The sequence below is a fragment of the Balaenoptera acutorostrata genome, chromosome 6 (genome assembly GCF_949987535.1).
Source record: "Balaenoptera acutorostrata chromosome 6, mBalAcu1.1, whole genome shotgun sequence".
Lineage (NCBI taxonomy): Eukaryota > Metazoa > Chordata > Mammalia > Artiodactyla > Balaenopteridae > Balaenoptera > Balaenoptera acutorostrata.
This window is the reverse complement of record NC_080069.1, coordinates 69394973-69421790: the sequence shown is the minus strand read 5'-3', so window position 1 is coordinate 69421790 and position 26818 is coordinate 69394973. Positions and strand designations below refer to the sequence as shown.

At 34.4% G+C, this 26818-nt stretch overlaps 1 protein-coding gene across 11 annotated transcripts in view; it reads left to right on the top strand.

Moving 5' to 3' along the window:
• Positions 1 to 26462, top strand: part of JAK2 (Janus kinase 2) — a 265376-nt gene extending 238914 nt beyond the window's left edge. For all 11 annotated transcript variants that reach the window (XM_057547977.1, XM_057547975.1, XM_057547978.1 and 8 more), the window contains 12 exons: positions 399 to 486; positions 2052 to 2179; positions 3321 to 3459; positions 4365 to 4516; positions 4665 to 4815; positions 5565 to 5701; positions 7952 to 8141; positions 9359 to 9483; positions 9655 to 9827; positions 22881 to 22998; positions 24532 to 24645; positions 24901 to 26462. In XM_057547977.1, the coding sequence (XP_057403960.1) occupies positions 399 to 486; positions 2052 to 2179; positions 3321 to 3459; positions 4365 to 4516; positions 4665 to 4815; positions 5565 to 5701; positions 7952 to 8141; positions 9359 to 9483; positions 9655 to 9827; positions 22881 to 22998; positions 24532 to 24645; positions 24901 to 25008 (1623 nt within the window). In that variant the 3' untranslated portion in view covers positions 25009 to 26462. The remainder of the gene's footprint in view (positions 1 to 398; positions 487 to 2051; positions 2180 to 3320; positions 3460 to 4364; positions 4517 to 4664; positions 4816 to 5564; positions 5702 to 7951; positions 8142 to 9358; positions 9484 to 9654; positions 9828 to 22880; positions 22999 to 24531; positions 24646 to 24900) is intronic.
• The last annotated feature ends 356 nt before the right edge of the window (positions 26463 to 26818 follow it).

Genomic DNA, 26818 nt, shown 5'->3' with positions numbered 1-26818 from the left:
ACTTGAAGCTCCCATCCATTTACTGCAGTCCCACATCACTGTCTTTGGTGTCTGTCTCTGTTCGTACCTCTGTTCTCTGTTCTAGGTGCTATGGGTCTAAGCCTGTTAATCTTGCATCATTCATGTTGCCCTGTACCACTGTTGCTCTTTCACATTGCTGTCTGCTTGAACCAAGCTTACTCAAGGTTTTCCTGAGAATGAACTCTAACATCAAGGTTGATGGCAGTTGTAAGTCCATCTGAAGGGACCAGAGCACATTGTAACCTTATCTATAGTCCTGCTAAGAATAGGAGAAAGTGCATTTCTCTTATGGCAGAGAGAATCTTTCTGAACTATGAATGCTTTTAGACACAAAAAATAATTCTTTTGCATCTTTTGTATATTTTTCTTTTCCTTAGTCTTTCTTTGAAGCAGCAAGCATGATGAGCCAGCTTTCTCACAAACATCTGGTTTTAAATTATGGAGTATGTGTCTGTGGAGAGGAGAGTAAGTAAAACGACTGGCTTCCTTATGTTAATGTTATGCCTTTCTCAGAACATCCATTTTTATTTATATAGAAAATTCAATTTCAGGATCATAGATATCAATATAAACTATAATTTAACAGGAATTAAATATTGTTGAAACCAAAAACACTATGGAACTGTTCAGTTATATCTTCTTAAAAAGGAAACCAATGAATGAAATTAAAATGCAGTAAGCAGTTTAATATGACTTATGTTATAGAGTATTATAGTAAACAAAAACAACCTTTTCTGTTAACCATAGCAATACAGATTATGGCTGGTTCAACATAACATTGTAATAACTGGCCATTTCAGTACAGATCTCTTTGAAATTATTAAGACAAAGCATATAAATGTTAGATTGAATTGTAATGGAACTGACTGAAATGATTGGATGTTGATATAGATATAATTTATGGCTAAATTTAAACTGTTCATAAAAACTCTCAAAAGTTTACATTCAGAAATTACTTATGTAATTAATTTCCCATTAGTAATGTAGATTAAATATGCATCCATACTTATATAACATTTTTTCATGTTTTTGAAAATTGATAGTTTTTTCCGAGGCAGTGGTTTTCAAATCTGTTCTGTAGAGGTATCTCAGGGGACTGATGAAATGGGACTAAACCTAAATGCAGAGTGGAGAGTTCTGCCCCTCACCACCAACTAGAGTGGTTCTGTATTTCTCTTTTTTATTTATTGATATTTCCCATAATTTTTCATTTAGGGGAAAAAAAGAATATACTTCTTTACAAAGTTTGAAAACAATGTTTCAGAGCAAATAATCCCAGATCTTACATTTGCTTTTATACTTATTTCATTGATCTGTGATACTTTTTTTCACATTAAAAATATCTGAATTAAGGAAGTGTGATATAATTGATGGCATTTCATAATTTAATTGGCAATTTTTAAAATTTTATGACACATAATAATGGGACATATGACAGTCAGTGGTATCTCTGAAACACAGTAGGTCTTACATGCCACATAAAAAAGTTTTACTAAGCTCTTGCTCATTGTAATGCTTAGATCTTTTTTTTGACACTTGCCCTGATGTAAATTTCCCTGCAGTCAGTTCTTTATGATTGACATGTTGATTGCTCTCCAAATTAACTATAGGCAGCAAAACTTTCATAACATTTGTTTTAGTTACCCAGCAAGGTCCAAAGGTAATTTTGTCACCAAAAGTTGTTGTATATCATATGAAAACTAATTTTAATATTAGATGAAGCAGAATCACAATTTGGGATTCAATCTACATACATCTACATATTATTATACATAATGTACAATTATATATAATATTGTGTTTATATTTAATTGTTTAGACTTTACCTCTTGCTGTTGTGAATAAACTAAAACCCCAAAATACATTTTATATAGCTGTTAACCTTTCTTTAAATTAGTGAATTTTACGTAGTTTAATCTGTTTACCTATAATAATATCACATATAACTATAAATATAATTATAAAAGTTTAAAATTATATTTTACTGTATTGTACTTGAGCCTTATTACTGTCATTATATTTTAATGCAGATATTCTGGTTCAGGAGTTTGTAAAATTTGGATCACTAGATATATATCTGAAAAAGAATAAAAATTCTATAAATATATTATGGAAACTTGAAGTGGCTAAACAGCTGGCATGGGCCATGCATTTTCTAGTAAGTAATTAGTATATTCTTTTGCCAACTTACTGTTTTAGATTATGAAGCAATGTGAAAGGATCTTGACCTGGGACCAAGAAATAAATCTGTAAATTGATGTTGAGTCATTTAAAAAAATCTGTGTTAGTTGATGAAAGGGATTATTTTAGGCATATATTTATGTGAAATCAATTTTGAAAGAAATAGTTTTGTCATCCCATCAATCTCTTAGAACTGCTGATGGACAGTCTGTAGTTTGTGTATCTTGGCTTCAGAGAATTTAACCAAAAATTATCAAAAAAATGTGCTAACTATGAATAGCAAAAAACCCCTGCAGAAGATACCTTGTTATCGTATTTGTGGGTAATTGGACATTATGCCCATTGAGAAAGCAGTTTTGCCAGAGAAGCAGAATACCAGAGGGCCAGCTAGTGATCAGATCCTTAAGAATGCACCTACCAAACAGAAACAGTATTTCTTGCTGTTAACTACCACCTACAAATATATACTATTTAAAATCTCAGCTTAATAAAGTGAACTGGCATTAAGTAGTTTTAAAAAGTATTCGTGGGACTTCCCTGGTGGCGCAGTGGTTGAGAACCCGCCTGCCATTGCAGGGAACACGGGTTCGATCCCTGGTCCAGGAAGATCCCACATGCCCCACGGAGCAACTAAGCCCGTGCCACACAACTACTGAGCCTGCGCTCTAGAGCCCGTGAGCCACAACTACTGAGCCCACGTGCCACAACTACTGAAGCCTGTGCGCCTAGAGCCTGTGCTCGGCAACAAGAGAAGTCACCGCAATGAGAAGCCCACTCACTGTGGTGAAGAGTATCCCCCGCTTGCCGCAACTAGAGAAAAGCCTGCACGCAGCAACGAAGACCAACGCAGCCAAAAATAAATAATAAATTAATTAATTTTTTAAAAAAGTACTCATTTCTTCATGGGAATAGAGCATTGTTTCACTTAAAATGTAAAACAGGAAGCACGGTGATGCCATAAAATTTCTTTATTTTCTCAAAGTGCGCCTCCAATTAATGTTTATTAATACTGTTTTTTTATTTTTATTTTTTAAATCCATTTTGGGGTCTTGGACATATTAAGTGCTCAAATTATTTGTGGATTAATATTTGAATGTATATGCATTTAACTTTAATAGGAAGAAAAAACCCTTATTCATGGGAATGTGTGCACCAAAAATATTCTTCTTATCAGAGAAGAAGACAGGAAGACAGGAAATCCTCCTTTCATCAAACTTAGTGATCCTGGCATTAGTATTACAGTTTTGCCAAAGGACAGTAAGTTCTACAGGGATCAAATTTAACTTTATTAAGCTTTGCTTGGAAAGAGGAATAAAGATCAGGCTGTTAATTTTTCTCAAATTCTATTTTATTGACATGTTCTTGATTAATAATAGAATTTAGTTACCATTTTTAGCAATCTAAATTAAGTTATACTTACATCCTAGTCTCTGTTTCTCCTTTCTTATAAGCATGTTTCTATGTACTGTAAGATGATTTTTTTAAAAGTGTTAATCCCTAATTATATATGGAATATCGGATTTTATCCAGTTTTATTGTGAAATTTTTAAATATCATTATTTGAGCCACAAGTAAATTTTTCTAAATTTTTCTTCCCTTTTGTCACTAAATAAAAATTTGAGAAGATATATTATCTAGTTTGAATTTTTTATTTAGTTTAATTATTCAGCTAATTATGACTTCTTAAAACTTTTGTGTTGATAACCTTCTCCTTAACACAATTAATTAAAGTAAAAATTTCAGTCAGATAGTTGAGAGGCATTTTTTTGATCCAAATAGTGTTGTAATTATATTTCATTACATTAGCTGATTTCTCTAATTGAATGTCTAAACTTAGAATCCAAATTTATCAACTTTTGTACACTGATGCATGGTTTCCTATTTCAACCAATAGTACTTAAACTTGATGCCTTTATATGAAGTGAAGACAGAGACTGTAGGGCAGAAAATGTTACAGGATCTTAGATCTGATACTCAGGGGGATTTTACCCTTTGGAATGGGATGTGAAGAAAGAGAATATATATTCATATGGTGAAGGAGAAAGGACTCTGTACTCTTAAATCTCTTAATTATGCAGCAAAAATTATTAATTATTAACATATATAAGAATTGTTTAATTGTGGGAACTCTTTAACCATTCTTTGTTCCTATCATTTGAAAGTTCTGCAGGAGAGAATACCATGGGTACCACCTGAATGCATTGAAAATCCTAAAAATCTAAATTTGGCAACAGACAAATGGAGTTTTGGTACCACTTTGTGGGAAATCTGCAGTGGAGGAGATAAGCCCCTGAGTGCTTTGGATTCTCAAAGAGTAAGTTCATGTAAACTGTGAAGTTGGAATTACCTTGTGATCCCTGATATTTCTTGCACATGATTTGATATTCTTTAGCCCATTTTATGTTAAAAAGGTTGATATGGCATTTATAATTTATTATCAACATGTGGTTCTTTAATTATAGAAACTACAGTTTTATGAAAATAGGCACCAGCTTCCTGCACCAAAGTGGACAGAATTAGCAAATCTTATTAATAATTGTATGGATTACGAACCAGATTTTAGGCCTTCTTTCAGAGCCATCATACGAGATCTTAATAGTTTGTTTACTCCAGGTACGTATTGATGGAGCAATCTTAATGAGTCTCCAGCTATCTTTCTATCTTTGTTATATTTAATAAATCCTTACTAATTTTGTAATTTTGGAAAGTTCCCTGATATCTTTTAGACCCTCTTAATTTCTTATGTTCATTTGACTTTTCCTACTTTATACATTTTCTGGTCTCATTGATTGTGAAGTATTTCCATTTTTAAAAAAGGCTTTTTCCCTTTTAATAACCTCATTTTAGTTTGCCAGTTAATGAGTAGTAAACTGTAGAAGTTTATTTGACTTATTTGACTTTTTAAAAACAATTCTTTGTTTTTTTTAACTAGTTCTCATATATTCTATAATTGATTAATTTTGTAAACATGAAGTAGATTTGTTTTTGTTTGTCCTCTCCTCCTTTAAAATACATAGCTAAATATACATTTGTCTGACCTATAAGTATTTCCTGTTCCAATACTATTTGCTGTTCTCATCACAAAAATCGGCATATAATCTTACTTTATAACTATTAAAACTACCTATTTTGGAAAGTATTCATTTATCCTTTGCAAAAATCTTTACTGAAAACTTGTTAGATTATGGGTTATAATTCAAGGCTTCCATTAACATAATCAAAACTATTAGAGTTGCCCTGTATCAATTTGTATTTAGTATTTCTAACTCATTCTGATTATTTTGGTCAGCTTGAATATGTATTATTTTAACCTAGAGAATGGATTTGCCAGGTTATGGTAGAAATATTCTTTATTTCTCCAGATTACGAACTATTAACAGAAAATGACATGTTACCTAATATGAGAATAGGTGCCCTAGGGTTTTCTGGTGCTTTTGAAGACCGAGACCCTACACAATTTGAAGAGAGACACTTGAAATTTCTACAGCAACTTGGCAAGGTAAGATGTCAGAAGATTGTTAAATAGTTGAAATATAATCGTAAAACATTTTATTTAGGGAAAAAAAGGCTTAAGAGATTCTCTAACGTTCACTTTCCACAAAATTTTAAAGACTGTTTGTATAACCAACAAGGATCTACTCTATACCACAGAGAACTCTGCTCAATATTATGTAACAACCTAAATGGGAAAATAATTTGAAAAAGAACAGATATGTATATGTATAACTGAATCACTTTGCTCTACACCTGAAACTAACAAACATTGTTAATCAACTATACTCCAATATAAAATAAAAAGTTAAAAAAAAAGTGCTTGTAGAAAAAAGGTTTAGTTGTCAGATGTTGAAGAAATGCTGTGTTAAATAAACAGCTGTCTTTACTGAAGAACTTCTCAGAACCTTTAACATGTACTGTGCATTGAACATTTTCAAGAGATGGATAAATTAGACAGTGTTTTCCCCAATTAATTTGACCATGAGACTCTTTCTTGGTAGAGGCTGCTTTAGTTATGAGATACAGAAAGGAACAATTAATTAAGCCTTTCCACCCATGTCCTTTTTCAGTCATCTCAGAGAGAAATAATTAATCTGCTTGTTCAGAGTCTAGATGTTGACTGGACCATGTTTACTAGCAGACAGTCTCTTCCTGCTGAAAGGTCACACAGTCATGCATAGCCTACATATTTTAAGTAAGACCAAGAAAACCTTAGTTCTTAGCAGGTCCAGTCATAGTGGTAAAGCCCTCTTTCTTCCTCTAAGCTTGCTAGTATAGGATGCTGTACCATGTGGCTTTATGAACTGGATTTTGGCTTGGATATATTATGAAGGCCTCACTTAGGTATTGAATCTAAACTAAATGTTCTGATCCAGCTTTACCAGAGCTAAACATTGGGGGTTATATATGTATTGGCTTAGTTATATTAATACTTTGCTGTCATTCCTGGTTTGTAAAATAGCCTCAGGAATGTTTCAAAGTATGTAGCAATGACAAAAAAAAAGTATGTATTTGGGTGTATTAGTTATCTATTGCTGTGCAACAAATTACCCTAAAACGTAACAGCTGAAAACAAAAAAGCATTTATTATCACATAGGTTAGGTGAGTCAGGAATCTGGGAGTAACTTAGCTGGGTGGTTCTAGCTCAAGGTCTCTCACTAGACTATAATCAAGGTGTCAGCCAGGTCTTGCAGTCTCCTCTGAAGGCTTGACTAGGGGAAGACTTACTTCCAAGCTTACCACATGGCTGTTGACAAGGCCTCAGAATATCTGCTTCCAAGCTCACTTACACAGGCCTCTCCACAGGCTGCCTCACAACATGTGAGCTGAGAGCAAATACCCAAGATCGAAGCCATTGTCTTTTTATATCCTAATCTCAGAAGTGGCATCTTATCACTCCTGCCATATTCTGTTCATTAAAAATGAGTTAATAAATCCAGCCTACACTCAAGGGGAGGGGATTTTAAAAGAGCTTGAATGTCAGAATGTAGAGAACATTGGGAGATAATCACAGAAGCTGCCAACCACACAGGCTGACCTTGGCTTAAACAGCAGACATTTATTTCTCATAATTCTAGAGGCTGAAAAGTCTAAGATCAAGGTTCCGGTAGGGTTCAGTTTCTGGTGAGGGCTCTTTTCTTGGCTTGCACATGACCACCTCCTCACTGTGTCCTCATATGGCAGAGAGAACTGGTGTCTCTTCCTCTTCTTATAAAGGCACCAGCCCTATTGGATGAAGGCCTCACCCTTATGACCTTATTTAATCTTTATCACCTCTTCACAGGCCCTATCTCCAAATACACTCACATTCGGGGTTAGGGCTTTATCATATGAATTTGGGGGGATGGGCATGGACATTCAGTCTGTAACAGACCCTATTCCATATAGCTCACTGACAGTGACATGAAAGGCTATATTGTGAAGAAGAAAAGTTCTTCCTGGAAGTTAGTGATAGAAATTTAGGAATTCCCTGGCATGTCCCTTGGCTTATCTTAAAAATTAATGTTTATGATTTGTTTAAATGCTTTTTTGAAGTTTTTATATTTCAGCCTGTAATTCCTTTTAAAGAAATTAAATATTTAAGTTTACTACTCACCTATTGAAATATTATCTCCTTTTCTTCTTCTGAAAGTTGTTTAATGTGAGTTTCGAGATACATCTTCTAGCTGCTGAAAATTGCCTGTATAATCAGAATTTATTAGTACTTTTTCTAGAAAAGTTGAGATTTCTATCTTAATGTGATGTATTGTTTAGGGTAATTTTGGGAGTGTGGAGATGTGCCGGTATGACCCTCTACAAGACAACACTGGAGAGGTGGTGGCTGTGAAGAAGCTCCAGCACAGTACTGAAGAGCACCTCAGAGACTTTGAAAGGGAAATTGAAATCCTTAAATCCTTGCAACATGACAACATTGTAAAGTACAAGGGAGTGTGCTACAGTGCTGGTATGTTGCCCATTGATACCTTTTTTGAATTCAGGGTATGTTTTTGACATCCTGGGTAGTATTGTAGAAACAGATAATGCCTCAAGATCTGGACTTAAAGTATTCCAGTGCCCAGAGGAAGAAGCATTCTGTATGACTGGAGATTGTACTTGGTGTTGGTGGGCTGTAACTACAGGAAGTCCTTGACTACTTGGTTGATCATTCTCTTCACTGAGAATGGTGGTTACCATTCTTGCTTAAACTTACCAAGGGAATGTCATTTTTAAAGAAAAATTTTCTGTGAAAATATTATTTTTTTAAATTAGATGCTTTTATTTCAGTACAGATGAAGAGAAAGGAAGTTTTCTCATCAGCTTATTTTGGTTTGCATAAAGGGTTACAGAAGATTAAAACATAACTATTTTTAAAACTTCCATTCAAATCTTTTTGATTCAAAAAGTCATTGTTCTTAACTACTACATCATCTTTAATTTTATAATCAGGTTTTGTCATCTTAAACTCAGGTTTTTTTTTTTTAATAATAACTCCAGGACTTCCCTGATGGAGCAATGGTTGAGAATCCACCTGCCAGTGCAGGGGACATGGGTTCAATACCTGGTCCAGGATGATTCCACATGCTGCAGAGTAACTAAACCCGTTCACCACAACTACTGAGCCTGTGCTCTAGAGTCCGTGAGCCACAACTACTGAGCCCGCGTGCCACAACTACTGAAGCCCACACGCCTAAAGCCCGTGTTGCACACGCAACAAGAGAAGCCACCGCAGTGAGAAGCCCATGCACTGCAACGAAGAGTAGCCCCCGCTCGCTGCAACTAGAGAAAGCCTGCATGCAGCAATGAAGACCCAACACAGCCAAAAAAAAAAAAACAAAAACGCCAGCCATGCTTTATTACTATTATTATTATTATTATTATGTTTAGGTTGCACTGGGTGTTAGTTGCAGCTCCAGGGCTCCTTAGTTGTGGCACGCAGGCTCCTTAGTTGTGGCATGCTAACTCTTAGTTGCAGCATGTATATGGGATCTAGTTCCCTGACCAGGGGTCAAACCCAGGCCCCCTGCATTGGGAGTGTGGAATCTTATCTAGTGCACCACAAGGGAAGTCCCTTAGACTCAGATTTTATATATCTTTAAGTCATTTTTATACAGTTGTTTTCTAATAGTTCATCAGTAAAATATAGCAGAGTAAAACGTTATGTTCTCATTTGTGTGTTAATAGGCCGGCGTAATCTAAGATTAATTATGGAATATTTACCATATGGAAGTTTACGAGACTATCTCCAAAAACATAAAGAACGGATAGATCATAAAAAACTTCTTCAGTACACATCTCAGATATGCAAGGTACCTAATATCCTGGCTGTTTGTTGTAGATGAAGAGAATATGTTGAAGTAATTATTAAGAAGTCCTCTAGAGTTTTTCTTAGATAATTAAGGGAGTAGAAAGATACAAGACTATTTAAATTGTTTATGTTTATAAAGCTAGCTGAAAGAAAAATGTTATTTTATTCATAGGGTATGGAGTATCTTGGTACAAAAAGGTACATCCACAGGGATCTGGCAACAAGGAATATATTGGTGGAGAATGAAAACAGAGTTAAAATAGGAGATTTTGGCTTAACCAAAGTCTTGCCACAAGGCAAAGAATACTACAAAGTGAAAGAACCTGGTGAAAGTCCCATATTCTGGTGAGTATATTTTAGTACAGTAAAATGAAGTTTTGGAGCACAAACTTCAAACTTTAACTATTAATAGTTTGTCATTTATATATTTATAGTAATAATCAATGAAGTTATTTCCTATGTTTTCTTCTGGGAATTTTATGGTTTTAGGTCATACATTCAAGTCTTTAATCTATTTTGAGTTAATTTTTGTATGTGGTGTAAAATAGTGGTCTAATTTCATTCTTTTGCACGTGTCTGTCCAGTTTTCCCAACACCATTTATTGAAGAGACTGTCCTTTCTCCATTGTATGTTCTTTGCTCCTTTATTATAATTTAATTGCCCATATATGTATGGATTTACTTCTGGGCTCTCAGTTCTGTTTGGTTGATCTGGGTGTCTGTTTTTATGCCAGTACCAACCTGTTTCGATCACTGTGGCTTTGTAGCATATCTTGAAATCAGGGAGCATGCTACCTCCAGCTTTGTTCTTCTTTCTTAAGGTTGTTCCCTTTCTCAAGGGATCTTTTTTAGTTTCATACAAATTTTAGAATTTGTTCTAGTTCTGTGAAATATGTCATTGGAATTTTGATAAGAATTGCATTAAATCTGTAGATTGCTTTGGGTAGTATGGACTTTTTTTTTTTTTTTTTTAGAAAGATGAGTTTCCACCTCATCCTGTCAAGTTTTTCGAGATCTTTTTTTTTTTTTAATTAATTAATTTATTTATTTATGGCTGTGTTGGGTCTTCGTTTCTGTGTGAGGGCTTTCTCTAGTTGCGGCAAGTGGGGGCCACTCTTCATCGCGGTGCACAGGCCTCTCACCGTCGCGGCCTCTCTTGTTGTGGGGCACAGGCTCCAGATGCGCAGGCTCAGCAATTGTGGCTCACCGGCCTAGTCGCTCCACGGCATGTGGGATCTTCCCGGACCAGGGCTCGAACCCGTGTCCCCTGCATTGGCAGGCACATTCTCAACCACTGTGCCACCAGGGAAGCCCAGTATGGACATTTTAACAATATTAATTCTTCCAATCCATGAGCATGGACTGTCTTCCCATTTAATTGTGCCTTCTTTGATTTCTTTTATCAGTGTCTTAAACAGTTTTCACTGTACAGGTCATTCACCTCCTTGGTTGAATTTATTCTTAGGTATTTTATTCTTTTTGATACAGTGGTTAATGGGATTGCTTTAATTTCTCTTTCTGTTAGTTTGCTATTAGTGTATAGAAATGTCACTGGCTTGTGTATATTGATTTTTTTTTTTTGTATCCTGTGACTTTACTGAATTTATTAGTTCTAACAGTTGTTTTTTTTTTTCATGGAGTCTTTAGGGTTTTATCTATATAGTATAATGTCATCTTCAAATAGTGACAGTTTAACTGCCTCCTTTCCAATTTAGATGCCTTTTCTTTCTTTTTCTTGCTTAATTGCTGTGACTAGAATTTCCAATACTGTGTTGAATAAAAGTGGTGAGAGTGGGCATTCTTGTCTTGTTCCTGATCTTAAAGGAAAGGCTTTCAGGTTTTTATTGTTGAGTATGATGTTATGATGTTAACTGTGGGTTTGTCATATATGGCCTTTATTATGTTGAGGTAGGTTCCCTCTATACCCACTTTGTTGAGAGTTTTTATCATAAATGGATGTTAGAATTTTATCAGCTGCTTTTTCTGCATCTATTGAGACAGTCGTATGGTATTTATCCTTCATTTTGTTCATGCAGATATTGAACCATCCTTACAGCCCTGGAATAAATCCCACTTGATCATGGGATATGATCGTTTTGATGTATTGTTGAATTCAGTTTGCTAATATTTTGTTGAGGATTTTTGCATCTCTGTTCATCCAGGTATTGGCCTGTAATTTTATTTTGTGGTGTCCTTGTCTGGTTTTGGTATTAGGGTAATGTTGGCCTCATAACATGTTGAGATGTGTTCCCTCCTCTTCAGTTTTTTGGAAGAAATTTAGAAGGAAAAGTATTGAATCTTACTTGAATGTTTGGAAGAATTCATGAGTGAAGCTGTCTGTTTCCTGGACTTGCGTTTGTTGGGAGTTTTTGATTATTGACTCAGTCTCCTTACTATTCAGGAGCATTCAGGCTTTCTATTTCTGTTTCTTCACGATTCAGTCCTGGTAGATTATATGTTTCTAGGAATTTGTCTGTTCTTTCTAGGTTGTCCACTTTGTTGGCATATGATTGTTTGTAGTATTCTCTTATCCTTTGTATTTCTGTGGTATCAGTTGTGACTTGTCCTCTTTCGTTTCTAATTTTATTTATTTGAGCCCTCTCCTTTTTTTTCTTGGTTAGTCTAGCTAAAGGCTTCTTGATTTGTTTATCTTCTCAGAGAACCAGCTCTTGGTTTTATTGATCTGTTCTATTCTATTGTCTTTTTAGTCTCTATTTCTGCCCTCATCTTATTATTTCCTTCCTTCTACTACCTTTGGGCTTCGGTCTTTTTCTAGTTACTTTAGGTGCAAGTTCAGGTTATTTGAGACTTTGCTTGTTTCTTGAGGTAGGCCTGTATTGCTATGAACTTCCTTCCTAGAACCACTTTTGCTGCGTTCCATAGATTTTGGTGTGCTTTATTTTTGTTTTTATTTGTCTCTAGGTTTTTTTTCTATTTTCTCCTTTGATTTCTTCATTGACCCATTAGTTGTTTAGTCGCATGTTGTTTAATCTTCATGTTTTTGTGGTTTTCCAATTTTCTTATTGTGATTTCTAGTTTCATACCATTATGGTTGGAAAAGATGCTTGATGTGATTTCAGTCTTCTTGAATTACTGGGATATGTTTTGGGCTAACACGTGATCTATCCTGGAGAATGTTCCATGTGCACCTTAGAAGAATGTGTATTCTGCTGCTTCTGGAGAGAGTATTCTGAACATATCTGTGAACTCCATCTCATCTAATGTGTCATTTAAGGCCAAATGTTTCCTTTTTGATTGATTTTTTTGTGAATGATCTATCCATTGCTGTAAGTGGGGTGTTAAAATCCCCTTATTATTATATTGCTTTTAATTTCTCCCTTTAGGGCCAATAATATTTGCTTTATATATTTTGGTGCTCCTACATAGTGTGCATATATATTTATAAATGTTTCATCTTCTTGCTGGATTGACCCCTTTATCATTGTATAGTGCCTTTCTTTGTCTTTTATTACAGTCTTTGTTTTAAAGTCTGTTTTATCTGCTGTGAGTATAGCTACACCAGCTTTCTTTTCATTAATTTTTCCTCACATCCAGTCTGTGTGTCTTTACTTCTGAAATAAATCTCTACTAGGCAGCATATAGATGGGTCTTGGTTTTTGTTTTTGTTTTTTTTATCTATTCAGCCACTATGTGTCTTTATATTGGGTAATTTAGTCCATTTACATTTAAAGTAATTGATAGGTATGTACTTATTGCCATTTTGTTTATTGTTTTCTAGCTGTTTTTATAGTTCCTCTCTGTTCCTTTCTTCTTTCTGTCTTCCCATGTGGTTTGCTGGATTTTTTTAGTATTATGTTTAGATTCCATTCTCATTTTCTTTTCTGTGTGTACTGTAAGATTTTTCTTTGTGGTTACTGTGGTGTTCATATACAACATTGTATGTATATAGCAGTGTCTTCTAAGTTGATAACAACTTAAAATGTAAAGCAAAGCTTTACATTTTTACTCTCCCCCCTGCCACATTTTATATTTTTGATGATGCGTTTTGCATATTCTTATTTTATGCTTCCCTTAAGTAATTACTGTAATTTGAGTTAACTTTACTACTTTTGTCTTCATACTTGCTTTGTAAGTGACTGAGCCACTACCTTTACTGTATGTTTTCCATTGAGATTTTTACTTTCATATATTTTCTTATTATTAATTAGTGCCATTTCTTTTTAGCCTAGAAAAGTCCCTTTAACACTTCTTGTAAGGCCAGTTTAGTGGTGATGAAATCCTTTAGCTTTTGCTTATTTGTAAAACTCTTCATCTCTTCTTCAATTCTTGTTGATAATCTTGACTAGTAGAATTGGTAGAGAATTCTTGGTTGGAAATTTTTTCCTCTCAGCATTTTGAATAGGGCATCCACTTCTTTCTGGCCAATAAAGTTTCTGCTGAAAAATCTGCTGATTTGGGGATTTTCCTTGTACTTAATAGGTAGTGTTTTGGGGGTTTGGGGGGCTTTTTGTTTGTTCATTTTTGCTGCTTTTAAGATTCTTTATCCTTAACTTTTACCATCTTAATTGTAATGTGTCTTGGTATGGTTCTCTCTGGGTTCGTCTTATTTGGAACTTTCTGAAATTCTTAGACCCAGAATGTCTGCTTCCTTCCCCAGATTAGGGAAGTTTTCATCCATTATGTCTTCAAATTTTTCTGACCTTTTCTCTCTTTCTCTTTTCCTCTGGGACCCCTATAACATGAATGCTGTTCTGCTTGATGTTGTTCCAGAAGTCCCTTATGGTATATTCACTTTTTTAAATTCTTTTTTCATTTTGCAACTGTATCTGGGTGACTTCTATTTGTTTCATCTTCCAGCTTGCTGATTCGTTCTTCTGCTTCATCAAGTCTTCTGTTGAAACCCTCAAGTGTATTTTTCAGTTTAGTTATAACTTCTATTTAGTACTTTCTTATATTTTCTACCTCTTTGTTGAAGTTCCTGCTGTGTTTATCCATTCTTCTGAGTTCAGTGAGCATTTTTATGACCATTGCTTTGAACTCTTTGTTGAGTGAGTTGCTTAGCTCCATTTCATTAATGTCTTTTTCTGGCCATTTGTCTTTTTCTTTGGTTTGGAACATATTCCTCTGCCTTCTCATGTTGCATAACTTTCTGTATTTGTCTAAATTCATTAGGTGAAACAGCTACCTCTTCCAGTCTTGTTCTTGTGTAGGAGATAATCCATAGGGCCCAGAAGCACCATCTCCCTGGCCACCAGACCCAGGCACTCACGGGTGTTCTTCATGTGGACTGTGCACACCTACAAGCTGTGGTAGGGCTGCTGCTATGATGCAGGATGTGTGGGATTTGGGGTGCTCACCTGCTGGTTGTAGTGAGCTGTTGCATAGTGTGGACTGGGTTTGGGGCACTTGCTCATCCCAATTATGGTGCAGCTGCTGTGTGGGGAGGGTGGGGTATCGTGTGTTTGTCCAGCCCAATTGTGGTGTGACATCTGCACTGGGTAGGCAGGGCACTCAAGGTGCTCGCTTTGGCTCAGTTGTGGTTCAGGGTGGGAGGAACACACCCACTGGTGCTAGGAGGCTAGAAGAAGGGCACCAAAAATAGTGCCCACTAGCTGTATCACCAGCAAGTTAGAATGAGGTTGCAAAGATGTCATCTACCAGTGCTTTTGTCTCCAGAGAAAGTCCTGTTAGGTTCCTGCCTCTCTAGCAGCTGCTCTAAGATCAGTAAGTAGGTTTCCCTCACTTATATGGTGTAGGTGTTTTCACACTGTTGCTTTTGTGCTGTTTCTCAGGGTAGATGGGTCTGTGTGAGCCCTTTAAGAGCGGGTTCTTTGTTCCATACAGTTATGTGGTTCTCCTGGACTTAATGCCCATTGATTTTCAAAAACAGATGTTTTAGGGGCTCGTGTTCCCAGTGCTGCACTAAAGGGTTGAGGTACGTGATTTGCAGTTCAATCCCTTTACTCCCTTTTTTTTTACTCCAAAAAGTTATATATTTTTGTGATCCTTCTGATTTGCTCCTGGGATGGGGTCCTGGGTGGGACCGTCTCTCTGCCTCTCCTGCCTGTTTCAATGAGTCTCTTTTATCTTTTGTTGTGGAGGTGCTGTTCATCTAGTTATCAGATACTTTTCAGAGGAAAGTTACTTCATGTGTAGCTGTAAATTTGATGTGTCTGTGGGAGGAGGTGAGCTCAGGGTCTTCTTAGGCTGCCATCTTGAACCCCTTACACAGGAGAATGATTTATAATGGCATTGTGAATGTGTTTTAAAGAAGACTGCTTATGTTTTAGAGATGCATACTGGGATAGTTATGGTACGAAATATGGTTGAAATACTGTCATATCCAGAACTAATTTCATATAAATACTGTTGTGTGCATGTGGGGAGTAGTAGATTAAACAAGGTGGGCAATGAATTTAGCTAAGTGACAGGTACATGGTTGTTCATTGTTCTCTAATTTGTGTATGTTTGAAGTTTTTTATAATACTAAAAACATTTTAAAGGAATATTCTGATGATAATTATGAGCATTAGCATTATCTAATTATTTTTAGGGTATAAGTGAAACTAGAAAATAAGACTTATCTAAACTTGACTGTCTTATTTTGGTCATGTCCCCAGTGATACATGAATTTCATTCTTTTTTTCCAGAATGAGAAATTAGAGGAGTTAAATGGAATTAACTAGCAATCCATAATGATTAGTTATATGGATCTCCAGTGATTTTGGCATACTTAGTGAATACAATTTAATAAATACTTATTAAGCACCTACTTATTAAGCACTTACTGTGTTCCAAACACCATACAAGGAAATTGGAATAAGAAGATAGGATGAGCATCGGAAAAAAAAGAACTGTGCCTTACAAGGAAGGCTGAACTAAATGGAAAAGTTTGATACAGCGTGGAAATTCAACTGACAGGTCCACTATCCATAATCCTTTACCTTTAAGGTCTCTTAGTTTAGGAAAAATCAAATGTGTAATCCAGTCATTGCAATGCAGTATGTAAGTGCAACAATGAAGAAGATGATGCGAAAACATTAGAGTGCAGTAATTCTGCTGAGGGTTTAAATTAATCAGAGAAAACCACAACTAAAAGATGACATTTCAACTATTGATTAATAGTTCACCAGATGGACAAGAGGAAGGGCACTCCATGAGGAGGATGACAAGGATAACAGGATAAGCAGGGTTGTAAGTGAATGATGTTACCACAGAACAAACGGAATAATACTGAGTTCTGTGTGCCATGTTAGTGAGTTCAGACATTATTCATTAGACAGTGTGCAGGTGGGATATTAGAGGCTTTATCCATGGGATAATGGTGAGACTCATATTTTAGGAATATAGCTCTACTTTTGGTGGAGAACAGCAGTTCTCAAAGTTTGGGGACCTCTGGTACACCCTTTAGGGAGTTTGTGAGGTCAAAAGTATTTTTATAATAATACTAAGATGTTATACCCCTTTTTCACTCTCATTTTACACATATGATGGAATACTACTCAGCCTTAAAAAATAATGAAATTTTGCCATTTGCAGCAACATGGATGGACTTAGAGGGTATTGTGCTGAGTGAAATAAGTCAGAGAAAGACAAATACTGTATGATACCACTTATATGTAGAATCTAAAAAATACAACACACTAGTAAATATAACAAAAAAAGAAGCAGACTCACAGATATAGAGAACAAACTAGTGGTTACCAGTAGGGAGGGGCAATATAGGGATGGAGGAATGGGAGGTACAAACCATTGGGTATAAGATAGGCCAGCAGTCCCCAACCTTTTTGTCACCAGGGACCGATTTCGTGGAAGACAGTTCTTCCACGGTGGGGGGAGGGCAGTGGATGGTTCAGGTGGTAATGGGAGCAATGGTGGGGATGGTTCAGGCAGTAACGCTAGTGATGGGGAATGATGGGGAGCGGCAGATGAAGCTTCACTCGCTCACCTGCTGCTCACCTCCTGCTGTGTGGCCCGGTTCCTAACAAGCTGCGGACCGGTACTAGTCTGCAGCCCAGGAGTTAGGGCCCTTTGAGATAGGCTACAAGGATGTATTGTTCAACGTGGGGAATATAGCCAGTATTTTGTAATAACTGTAAATGAAGTATAACCTTTAAAAATTGTATAAAAATTTTTTTAAAAAACCACTCACAGAAAATGTCTTCTATTAAACCAACATTAAAGAAACTTACAAAAATGTAAAACATACTACTCTAAATACAAAATTTTTTGTTTTGGAAAATAGTTATTTTTTTATAAAAATGTTACTTATGCTAACATTACTGGGTTTATACTTTTACATTTCCTTAATTTTGAAATCTGATATGGTAAGTATTGGTAAATACAACCCACATAAACGAAAGCTTTGGGGGCACTTCAATAACTTTTAAGAGTATAGGGGACTTCAGACCAAAAGTTTTGAGAACTAGAGGTATAGAGGGTACATTATATTAAGAAGAGGCTAACAGCAGAGAGAAGACTAGTTAGGCAACTTTTGCAGGAATCTAGGTCATTGATTTTCAAACCCTTTGTGCATATATACCCATTAAAAGAATTATCAAAAACTATATTCTTTCTGGCACATTTTTAAATTGATAGCTAATTTTTTCCTTTGTAAATTTAAATGGTTGTAAATAATATATTTTATAAAGTATTGTAAATAATGACATTGAAGTATGGTACATCAATCTTTTAGATGTATACAAGGAAATCCAGACACCAAAGCAATTTGATACCCATTGTCACCCACTTAAAAATATATAGGAACAGACTTTCTTCTTGATAGAAACTTTGCATTATTGCTTTTTCTTCTGAAAATTATATTTCCACTTCCCATCTCAAAATTTTGCATAATGTATTATATTTTGTGCTTGGAAAATCTTTTGATTACCTATCTCCGTTGTAACCAAAATACATATATAAATTTAAATTAATTTTAAAATTTCCTATGACCACAAAAAAAGTATTCACTTTTTTCTTCTAGATTAAGTTATCATTGAAGTTACTGCCAGGATGCAATTTCCAAAGCAATATAAATGAATTACTAATTTGCATAATTCTTTAAAATTTTTTATTGGAGACATTTCTTTAAAAAAATTTTTTTTTAACATCTTTATTGGAGTATAATTGCTTTACAATGCTATGTTAGTTTCTGCTTTATAACAAAGTGAATCAGCTATACGTATACATATATCCCCATATCCCCTCCCTCTTGCATTGGAGACATTTCTTAATAAATGTAGCTTTTCTTCCCCCTCCAACTAGTCCATATATGCTTAGATAAATATTATTTACTTTTATAATGGGACCAGATTCAACATAAATTCTAATTTTATTTCTGTATTTGTAAACATGGAGAAAACTTTTTTGTATAAATAAGGAGATGGGAAAGGAAGGAGTTTTGTCGTAACAATGTCACTCATTTCTGCAACTCCTTCTGATACGTACGTAGCAAAACAGTATATAGTGATCTACCGGTAAAATTTGTTAGCTGGCAATTTCATTAGATCCATTCTTTTTTCAGTTTCATTGAAAACGAAGAATTAAACCCACTTGATTTTCAAAAGTGGATTTACTACCCAATCATTAGAGTCATTCATTTTCTGTTTCTGGGAAGTATACCAAAAATCTTTTAAAATTAGTTCAAATTATGATATTACTCTCATTTAGAGGCATCTTGTTTAAACTGATACATTCATAAAACAGAATATTGTTAATTTCAATACAGTAGTTTTTAATAACATCTTTTATCACGTTTTAAATATGTGATTTAAATATGGCAAACCCTTGCGCTGCCTCAAAGATTGAGTCACTTAATGAAGAGTGTCCTTCGTTACAATCTATTTGGCAATGCCAGGCCTCATAAACAAATACACTTAATTTCCAACAGAAAAGGTCTTACTTCATTTTCAATTCAAGTAAGTATATTAATGTTATGAAATATTATTTTTAAAAAACAGATATAAATTGCAGAACACATGTGCCAGAGGCATGTTTACAGTGAAGCTAACAAAGCATATCCACCAGAGTGCCTTCCTTTCAAGATTCCTTCTTTTCTAATTTTAAATATTCGCTTTCACACCTCATTTTATATTCTTTGTCATAAAGAAAGCCCCTAAAACTTTGGGCCCAGTATTTCTCCCTGCATATCTGGAAAGATTAACCACAAGGTCAGTCAGGATAAGCTTAAGATGATATATATCTAGTATAATTAATTTCATAATTAAGTTATGAAAAGATAAACCACTTCTCATTACTTAATTTCTATTAAATAATACAGAATAAAATATAGTTAAGATTATAATTTATGAAGTAAGGCATATGGTAAAAGGCCTGTTATTCCTTCAGTAAATGTTTTGGGGAGATTGAACTCTGATATTTGACTTTGGGAATCACTAATAAGCTTGTATAAAAATCAGAACATTTTCATCATGGTCAAAATTTTCTTATGTATTTAATGAAAAAAGAAAGCTATATACTGCTAAAAACTAATCAGATGGAGAGTTGGCATATAGTTTTATTTTTATATTAGCAAGTAAAAATATTAAATGTTTTATATAATGAAATGAGGTTAACTAATTTTTATATAAATATTTCAGAATGAGTTGATAGAATAGATTTTAGCTAACTTATTGAATAACAAACACTAAATCTATAGTCTGAAAGAAATCACATAATTTTTATCCATAGGATTTAGCCATCATATCTTTAAAAAAATAGTTTCACTTAAAAGAATCATTGTCATCTATTGCTTTTATTGTTCAAAAGTGCTCTTTGTTTAGCTAACAGCATGTCCTGCGGGTTGGTATTAAGAAGAACTGCAGGGAAAATGCTTCTGCTAACGTATTTTTTTTAATTGTTCAGGCAGGGTTTTGGACTCATGGAGAATCCTTATACTGTTCTTGCTATAGAGCCCCTTGGAAAATCTTTGTATATCCTTGGGCTTACTCTTCACCTGGTTTGAAGATCTCTGTACTAGTCATGAGATAAGGATCTAACCTAAGACTGTAATAGCGGTATAGGTTAGGAGACTGATTTGAGACATTTTTAAGACATACTTTAAAGGGACTTAGTGGCTCAGTAGACTTGGGAGTGAAAGATGAGTCAAAAATAATTCTTAAGATTTCCAGTTTGGGGAGTTAGATAGATTGTGATGCCATTCATTGCATAGAGAAAATAAAATAATCAGCAAGTGTTAGAGAGGTGGGGATGGAGTTCTTTTTGCCTGTGTGGAACTTTAATATGGAAATGTTCAATAAGTCTGAAACACAAAAGAAAGGTCAAAGATAAGGTGGTTATAAATTTGGGAGACTGTAGTATATAAGTGAATGATACTACCTAAGGGAAATTCTTTTACAGAAAGGAAGAGATCTGGTGATGGAACCTTCGGGAAAAGGTTAACACAGGAAATGAACCTCTCCACAAAAGCAGAATAGAAAGAAAACAGTTTCATTACTGAATAAGCAGTAATCCAGAAAGTAATGTGCATCATAAGCAATCTGCTAAGAGATTACAAAAACAGAAAGAAATCTCACCCTTTTACAAAATGGCCAAACAGATTCAACCCGTTACATACATGTTCTCAGGATAAACAATAACTAGTCCTCAAGTAAGAGGACTTGACAGTACCATGTGTCACACATTGTTCATCCTAAATTCACTTAGTAATAGGAGTGCCCATCTGTGTTAGCTAACTGGCTTTATCCAAAGGAAAAAAAACTTCTCATATGTTTATGATAGGAGATAGTTTTGCAACTTGAAGGATGCACCTGCCCAAGTTAGGCTCCTGCCCTACCACTGAAACTGGGAGGTAAGGGCATGATATTCCTTAATGATTACATTCCAAAGAGGTGGTTCCCAGGTTCTTGAGAAAGACATTGCTGTATGTAAACCTGGCAAGAGGCTTTTAAGCAAAAGCTTTTAAAAAGATTTTTACATAAATTTCAAAGAGACAGAGAATTCACAATTGTGAATTTTCTAAAGTAAATGCTCTAAGAAAAGAGGACAGTCTTTTCTCTCCTTTTCCACGTGGACAGTTTGTTTTTTTTTTACTTTGTATTTATCCTTACATAAGTAATGGGAAAGAGAAAAACAGCCTTGGAGATGAAGGGGGAAATTACAAAGAGTGCTTTCATGAAAGCCAAAGCAAGAGAATATTTTTCAAGGGTTGAGGGAGTAGTACTGTCTTCAAGGAGGTTATATTCCATTTGTGGGATAAAACTGGCACATATTTTAAAATAACATAAGTATGTAACTTAAAACTAAATATAAAAAGAATATAACATTACATGGTTAATTATATAATATAGACTATAAGTACTGTAGAATTTCAGTAGCATGAGGTCATTATGACCTTAAGTAGTCAGAGGAGGATTTCTGGAAGTTGGATTTTGAAGGAGAGGTTCATTTTATGTAATTCATATTTTAAATCTCAGTCTAAAACAGATCTCCATTGCAATTCTCTGTAATAGGATAAATTTAGCAGTGGAACCATGATATTCATAATCCATTGGCCAAAATTCTCAGTTGGGTAGTGTTGATACTTGAGTAGAGGATGACACCATTTTCCCCTATGACTTTCTATTTTCTGTGCTCCCTCTCATAATCACCCCCTTTCAGATTAACAGGTTATTTCTTTTATATGTTAGTAGCTTCAAGTCTTCTCCAGCTTAAAAGGTACTTTTTCTCTAGGATACTTATCTGGATTCATTTTAAGCTTAACTTGGAAAGATCAGCTTTTTTTCAGTTCTTGGAAGGTACTTTGCAGTTAACCCTGATGCTACTGAGACAAAAATTAATTTTTTTGGATTTTAGTTATCTTTGTGTTTTGGAGGTTCCCAAGACCACCCTCAGGTTTGATGATTCACTAAGAGGACTCATAGGACCCAGCATACAGTCATAAGCATGGCTATGACTCATTATAGGGAAAGGATGCAAAGCAAAATCAGCAAAGGGAAAAGGCGTCTAGGAGAACACCTGGAAGAAACCAAGCACAAGTTTCTAAGTGTCCTCTCCAAGTAAAGTCATATGGGACACACTTAATTCCCCCAGCAATAAATTGTGACAACATGTGTGAAATGTCATCTACTAAGGAAGCTCATTAGAGACTCAGTGCCCCCAGTTTTTATTGGGACTGGCCATGTAGACATTCTCTGCCTGGCACATTACCAAGATTCTAGACTCATCTGTTTGCAGAAATGGTTTAGGTACAGTGAGCCACTTTTATTATCATTTAGGGAATTGTGGAAACCCTCCTGAAATCTAAGATCCCAGGTACCAGTCAAGTGTCAACATTGCAAACAGCCTTTTTGAAGATGGCAGCCTCAGGCCTGCTGTGTTAACCCTTTTCTCTACAGCTTGGTTTTTTTTTAATCCAATGATTTGCAGATAAAATCAAGAATTGACACATCAAGTAACTGTCTTTTAAATATACTACAGGTATGCACCAGAATCACTGACAGAGAGCAAGTTTTCTGTGGCCTCAGATGTTTGGAGCTTTGGAGTGGTTCTGTATGAACTTTTCACATATATTGAGAAGAGTAAAAGCCCACCAGCGGTCAGTGTGCTTTTTATTTACTCTCAAGTTTTTTTTTAACATGAGAAAAGCTTTTTCCAAAGAATAATAGTAAGCTTAGGGTTATTTTAGAGCTCCTATGGCTTATTTGTAAGACAGCAACCAACAAAAATAATCCCAAACTTACTCATTAAATTAACTTGATGTTTTAAAAAGTGGGGATTGGAGTACTATTTAGTATATTCTCTTAATATTATCTTTAGTAAATCCGATAAACTCATTCATTCCAGGAATTATTGTAAAAGTTAAACCTTTTAAAGTAATATTTTTTCTGCTCATTGTATAATTTTAATATAGGAAAGTATAAAAAAGAAAATAAAAATAATCTCTAATTCAACTACTCAGAGATAACCACTTTAATACTGTGGTATGTTTTCTTACAGGCTTCTTTTAATTTTATATGTAAAAGTGAAATTTTATTAAAAAGATTTCTTTTATAACAGGTCATACTGTACAGTTTGCTGTCCTGCTTTTTCATTACATATTATAGCATGGATATTTTCCTATATTAGTCAATATTTACTGCAAATATGACTTCTAATTCCTTGGTAGCATTTCATCATAAGGATATAATTTCTTGACAATCATTTTCCATTTTTCAGTCTTTTAAGTAACACTTCATTGAACATAGTGCACATCCTTATATATATTTATGTTCATCTCTGATTGTCATCTTAGAGTAAAAGTATAATTATTGGTGAAACGTTATGAACTCTTTTATAGGATTTTCATTATTTCAAAATGCTTTCCAGGAAAGCTGTACCAGATTAGACTCTCAGTAGCTGTGCATAGGGGTATACGTTTTATCATTTGCCAGTGTTGACTATTATATTTCTACACAGTTTTGCCAAATTGATGGGAGAGAAGTTGTACCTATTTGATTTTAATTTGCATTTCTGCTATTAGTGTGATTGAATACATATTTATTGGGTGTTTGGGGTGAGTCTGTGCGTGTGTGCATTGTATCCTCATGTACTTTGCCCATTTTTGTATTGGTAATTTTTCTTACCAGTATATAAGAGCTCTCTATGTTTAAATAAATGATGTGTTCATTGTAAATACTTCTCTAGCTTATGGTTCAGACTTTAATTTTATGAATTTTAAGCATAGAACTTTTTCTCTCCATTGCGTTTATGCTTAAATATTCATTCTGTATTTTCTTTTTATTATGTCTTCTTTTACATTCAGCTTTTTATTTCAGCTGAAATGTAATATGATGTGTTAAAACAAAGTAAGTCTGTTTTTAGTTCACTGGTTTTGAATCCTTCTCAGGGAATTTGTGCTGAGTATGTTACTGTTATGGAAATGGCATTATAGACGTTCCACATTTAACAATCTTTTCTGAACTGTGACTGAAAATGAAGTTTTTGAAGTTAAAATAGTCTGTTTTTAAAATGTTTCAAGGTAAGGAAACATACAGGATTTTTCCCATTTACTGGAAGAAGTTGAGAAAGAATTCTGATTCAAATTAAATGTACCAAAAATGTGTCATTGAAAAGTGGGTTTGTGTTTCAGGAATTTATGCGTATGATTGGCAATGACAAACAAGGACAGATGATTGTGTTTCATTTGATAGAACTCCTGAAGAATAATGGAAGATTACCAAGACCAGATGGATGCCCAGATGAGGTAACAAAAAAATTTTTTTAGCCACAGTAATCATGCATTTTCTTTCTCTCTTTACCCAAGGATTTCAGGTCAGTTTATGTAATTTAATTTGCTGAGGTTGTAGAAAAATAGCATAATCATGACTGTGGATATAGGTATATCCATGACACATGCCTGTACAGGCAAATTAAGTGGGAGTTCTGAATTTATGTCTTCACCAATTAAAAGATGGCACTTTGTGTTCATTGTAATTTTGGTTTATTTTCCCTTTTACAGATTTATGTAATCATGACAGAATGCTGGAACAATAATGTAAACCAACGCCCCTCTTTCAGAGACCTAGCTCTTCGAGTTGATCAAATAAGAGACAGCATGGCTGGATGAAAGAAATGAACTTCACTCTGAGACCAAAATAGACTTACAGAACAAAGTGTTGTATTTCACATTACTGTGGACTGTTACTACATATATCATTATTATGTATATCATGACTTTAGCCAGCAAAAGTGTGGAAATATCTGCTCAGAGCTTTCAAAGTTTAGTGAGTTTTTCTTCATGAGGACACCAGCCAAAGACATTGATGAAAAGTCCTTAGCAAAGAGTTTTGTAAAAAGTTTTGTGAACCTAATCAGTCAGTTAATATCACCTTTCTTTGGCAAAAGAAGAAAATTAGACTTTTTTCAACTCAGAATTATGAGAGATGAAAAAATTGTAAATGTTAAATATGCACAGAATACGTATGTACAGTTTTTACCACAGTGAATGTATAATACCTTGGCATCTTGTGTGATGTTTTACACAAGGGCTGGTATTCATAAATAATGTTTTCTAATTTTTCCATAGTTGATCTATAATAACTTCACTGTACAAATTAAGATGCTCAGATAATTGAATAAGCACCTTTGTGTCCTTGTTCATCTATATCACTGGCCAGCAATATAAGCAGGTGTATACTTTTAGCTTGTTGTTCTATGTACTGTAAATATTTTTCAAAGCAAAGGGAACAAATGTTTAGTTTTATTTGTATAGGGAATTTCCCTGACTCTAAAGAATACATTTTGAAATGGAACAAGTTTACAAAGATATAACACAATCTATTTTCTCATTTGTCTCCCTTGTATCTGTTTGTGGCGAGTATGTTTTTTAAATAGAACTATCTCCAGGTTTTTCTAAGACTACAGTGAACAGTTTTCTTTTAAAATTTTGAGATTACAAATGCCAGGAATATTGTCATCCCTTGAGCTACTGGCTGCCAATAAGACTCTTCAATCCCTGGGACCTATAGTCATGGATTAAATTTAAGTGTAAGCCATAAAATAGATTGTTTTTCATATATATAAGCCTATTAAGATGCACAGTGGGTTAGGAATTTTTTTCTAAAGAATGTATATTTTAGGGATTTCAGAAATCTATTGCCATTATAAAAGAGATTTTCTTTTGTTAGATTCTTACATACAAGGGAGAAATGAGAGTAAATTGGTAAAAAAAAAAAAAGTATGCTTGTTAATTTTATTCAAGAATGCCAGTAGAAAATTCATAATGTCTTGAAGAAAAATCAGCATTTTTCAACTAAGTATACAGGGTCATTTGTTACTGTTGTCATTTGTTTTAGTGCTACTCCATTTTAGACACCATACCTAAAATATGGTGGGGTTTTTTGTCTGTGTGTTATTTATACAAAGTTTAAAATACTTGGCATTTTGGTTAAAAAGAAAATAGTTTCTTTATTTTCAATGCTGTATGCTTTTTTTTTTTTTTTAACTTGAACTTAAGACTTTTGATTATCTTTCTATTTTTTGGAGCTGGTTTTAAAATGAATATTATATAAGAAAAAAATGCCTCACATATAAAGTTTGAGTTTTTTGTTGGAAGGAAAGGGAAGAAATGCTTTTTATGCTATCTTTAAAGCATTTTACCAAATAGTAGTTACCAAATGCACAAATCATCTAAAATGATAATATATTAGATTTTAAAAGATTTCTAGTAAACATTAGATTTTGATGAAAGTTGAATATAATTTTTGTTTAATTTGTAAAGACTCCTCCAGGATCTGTGTATGTAATGCATTTAAGAGATCTTCTGTCCTGCTACTTTTCACGTCAAAAGTAGCATATCATATAATATGTTTGATTGCAGATTTTTGTACTAAAACTTAAGTACCTAAAAGTAGATTCTTAAAGGTTGATAACATTTT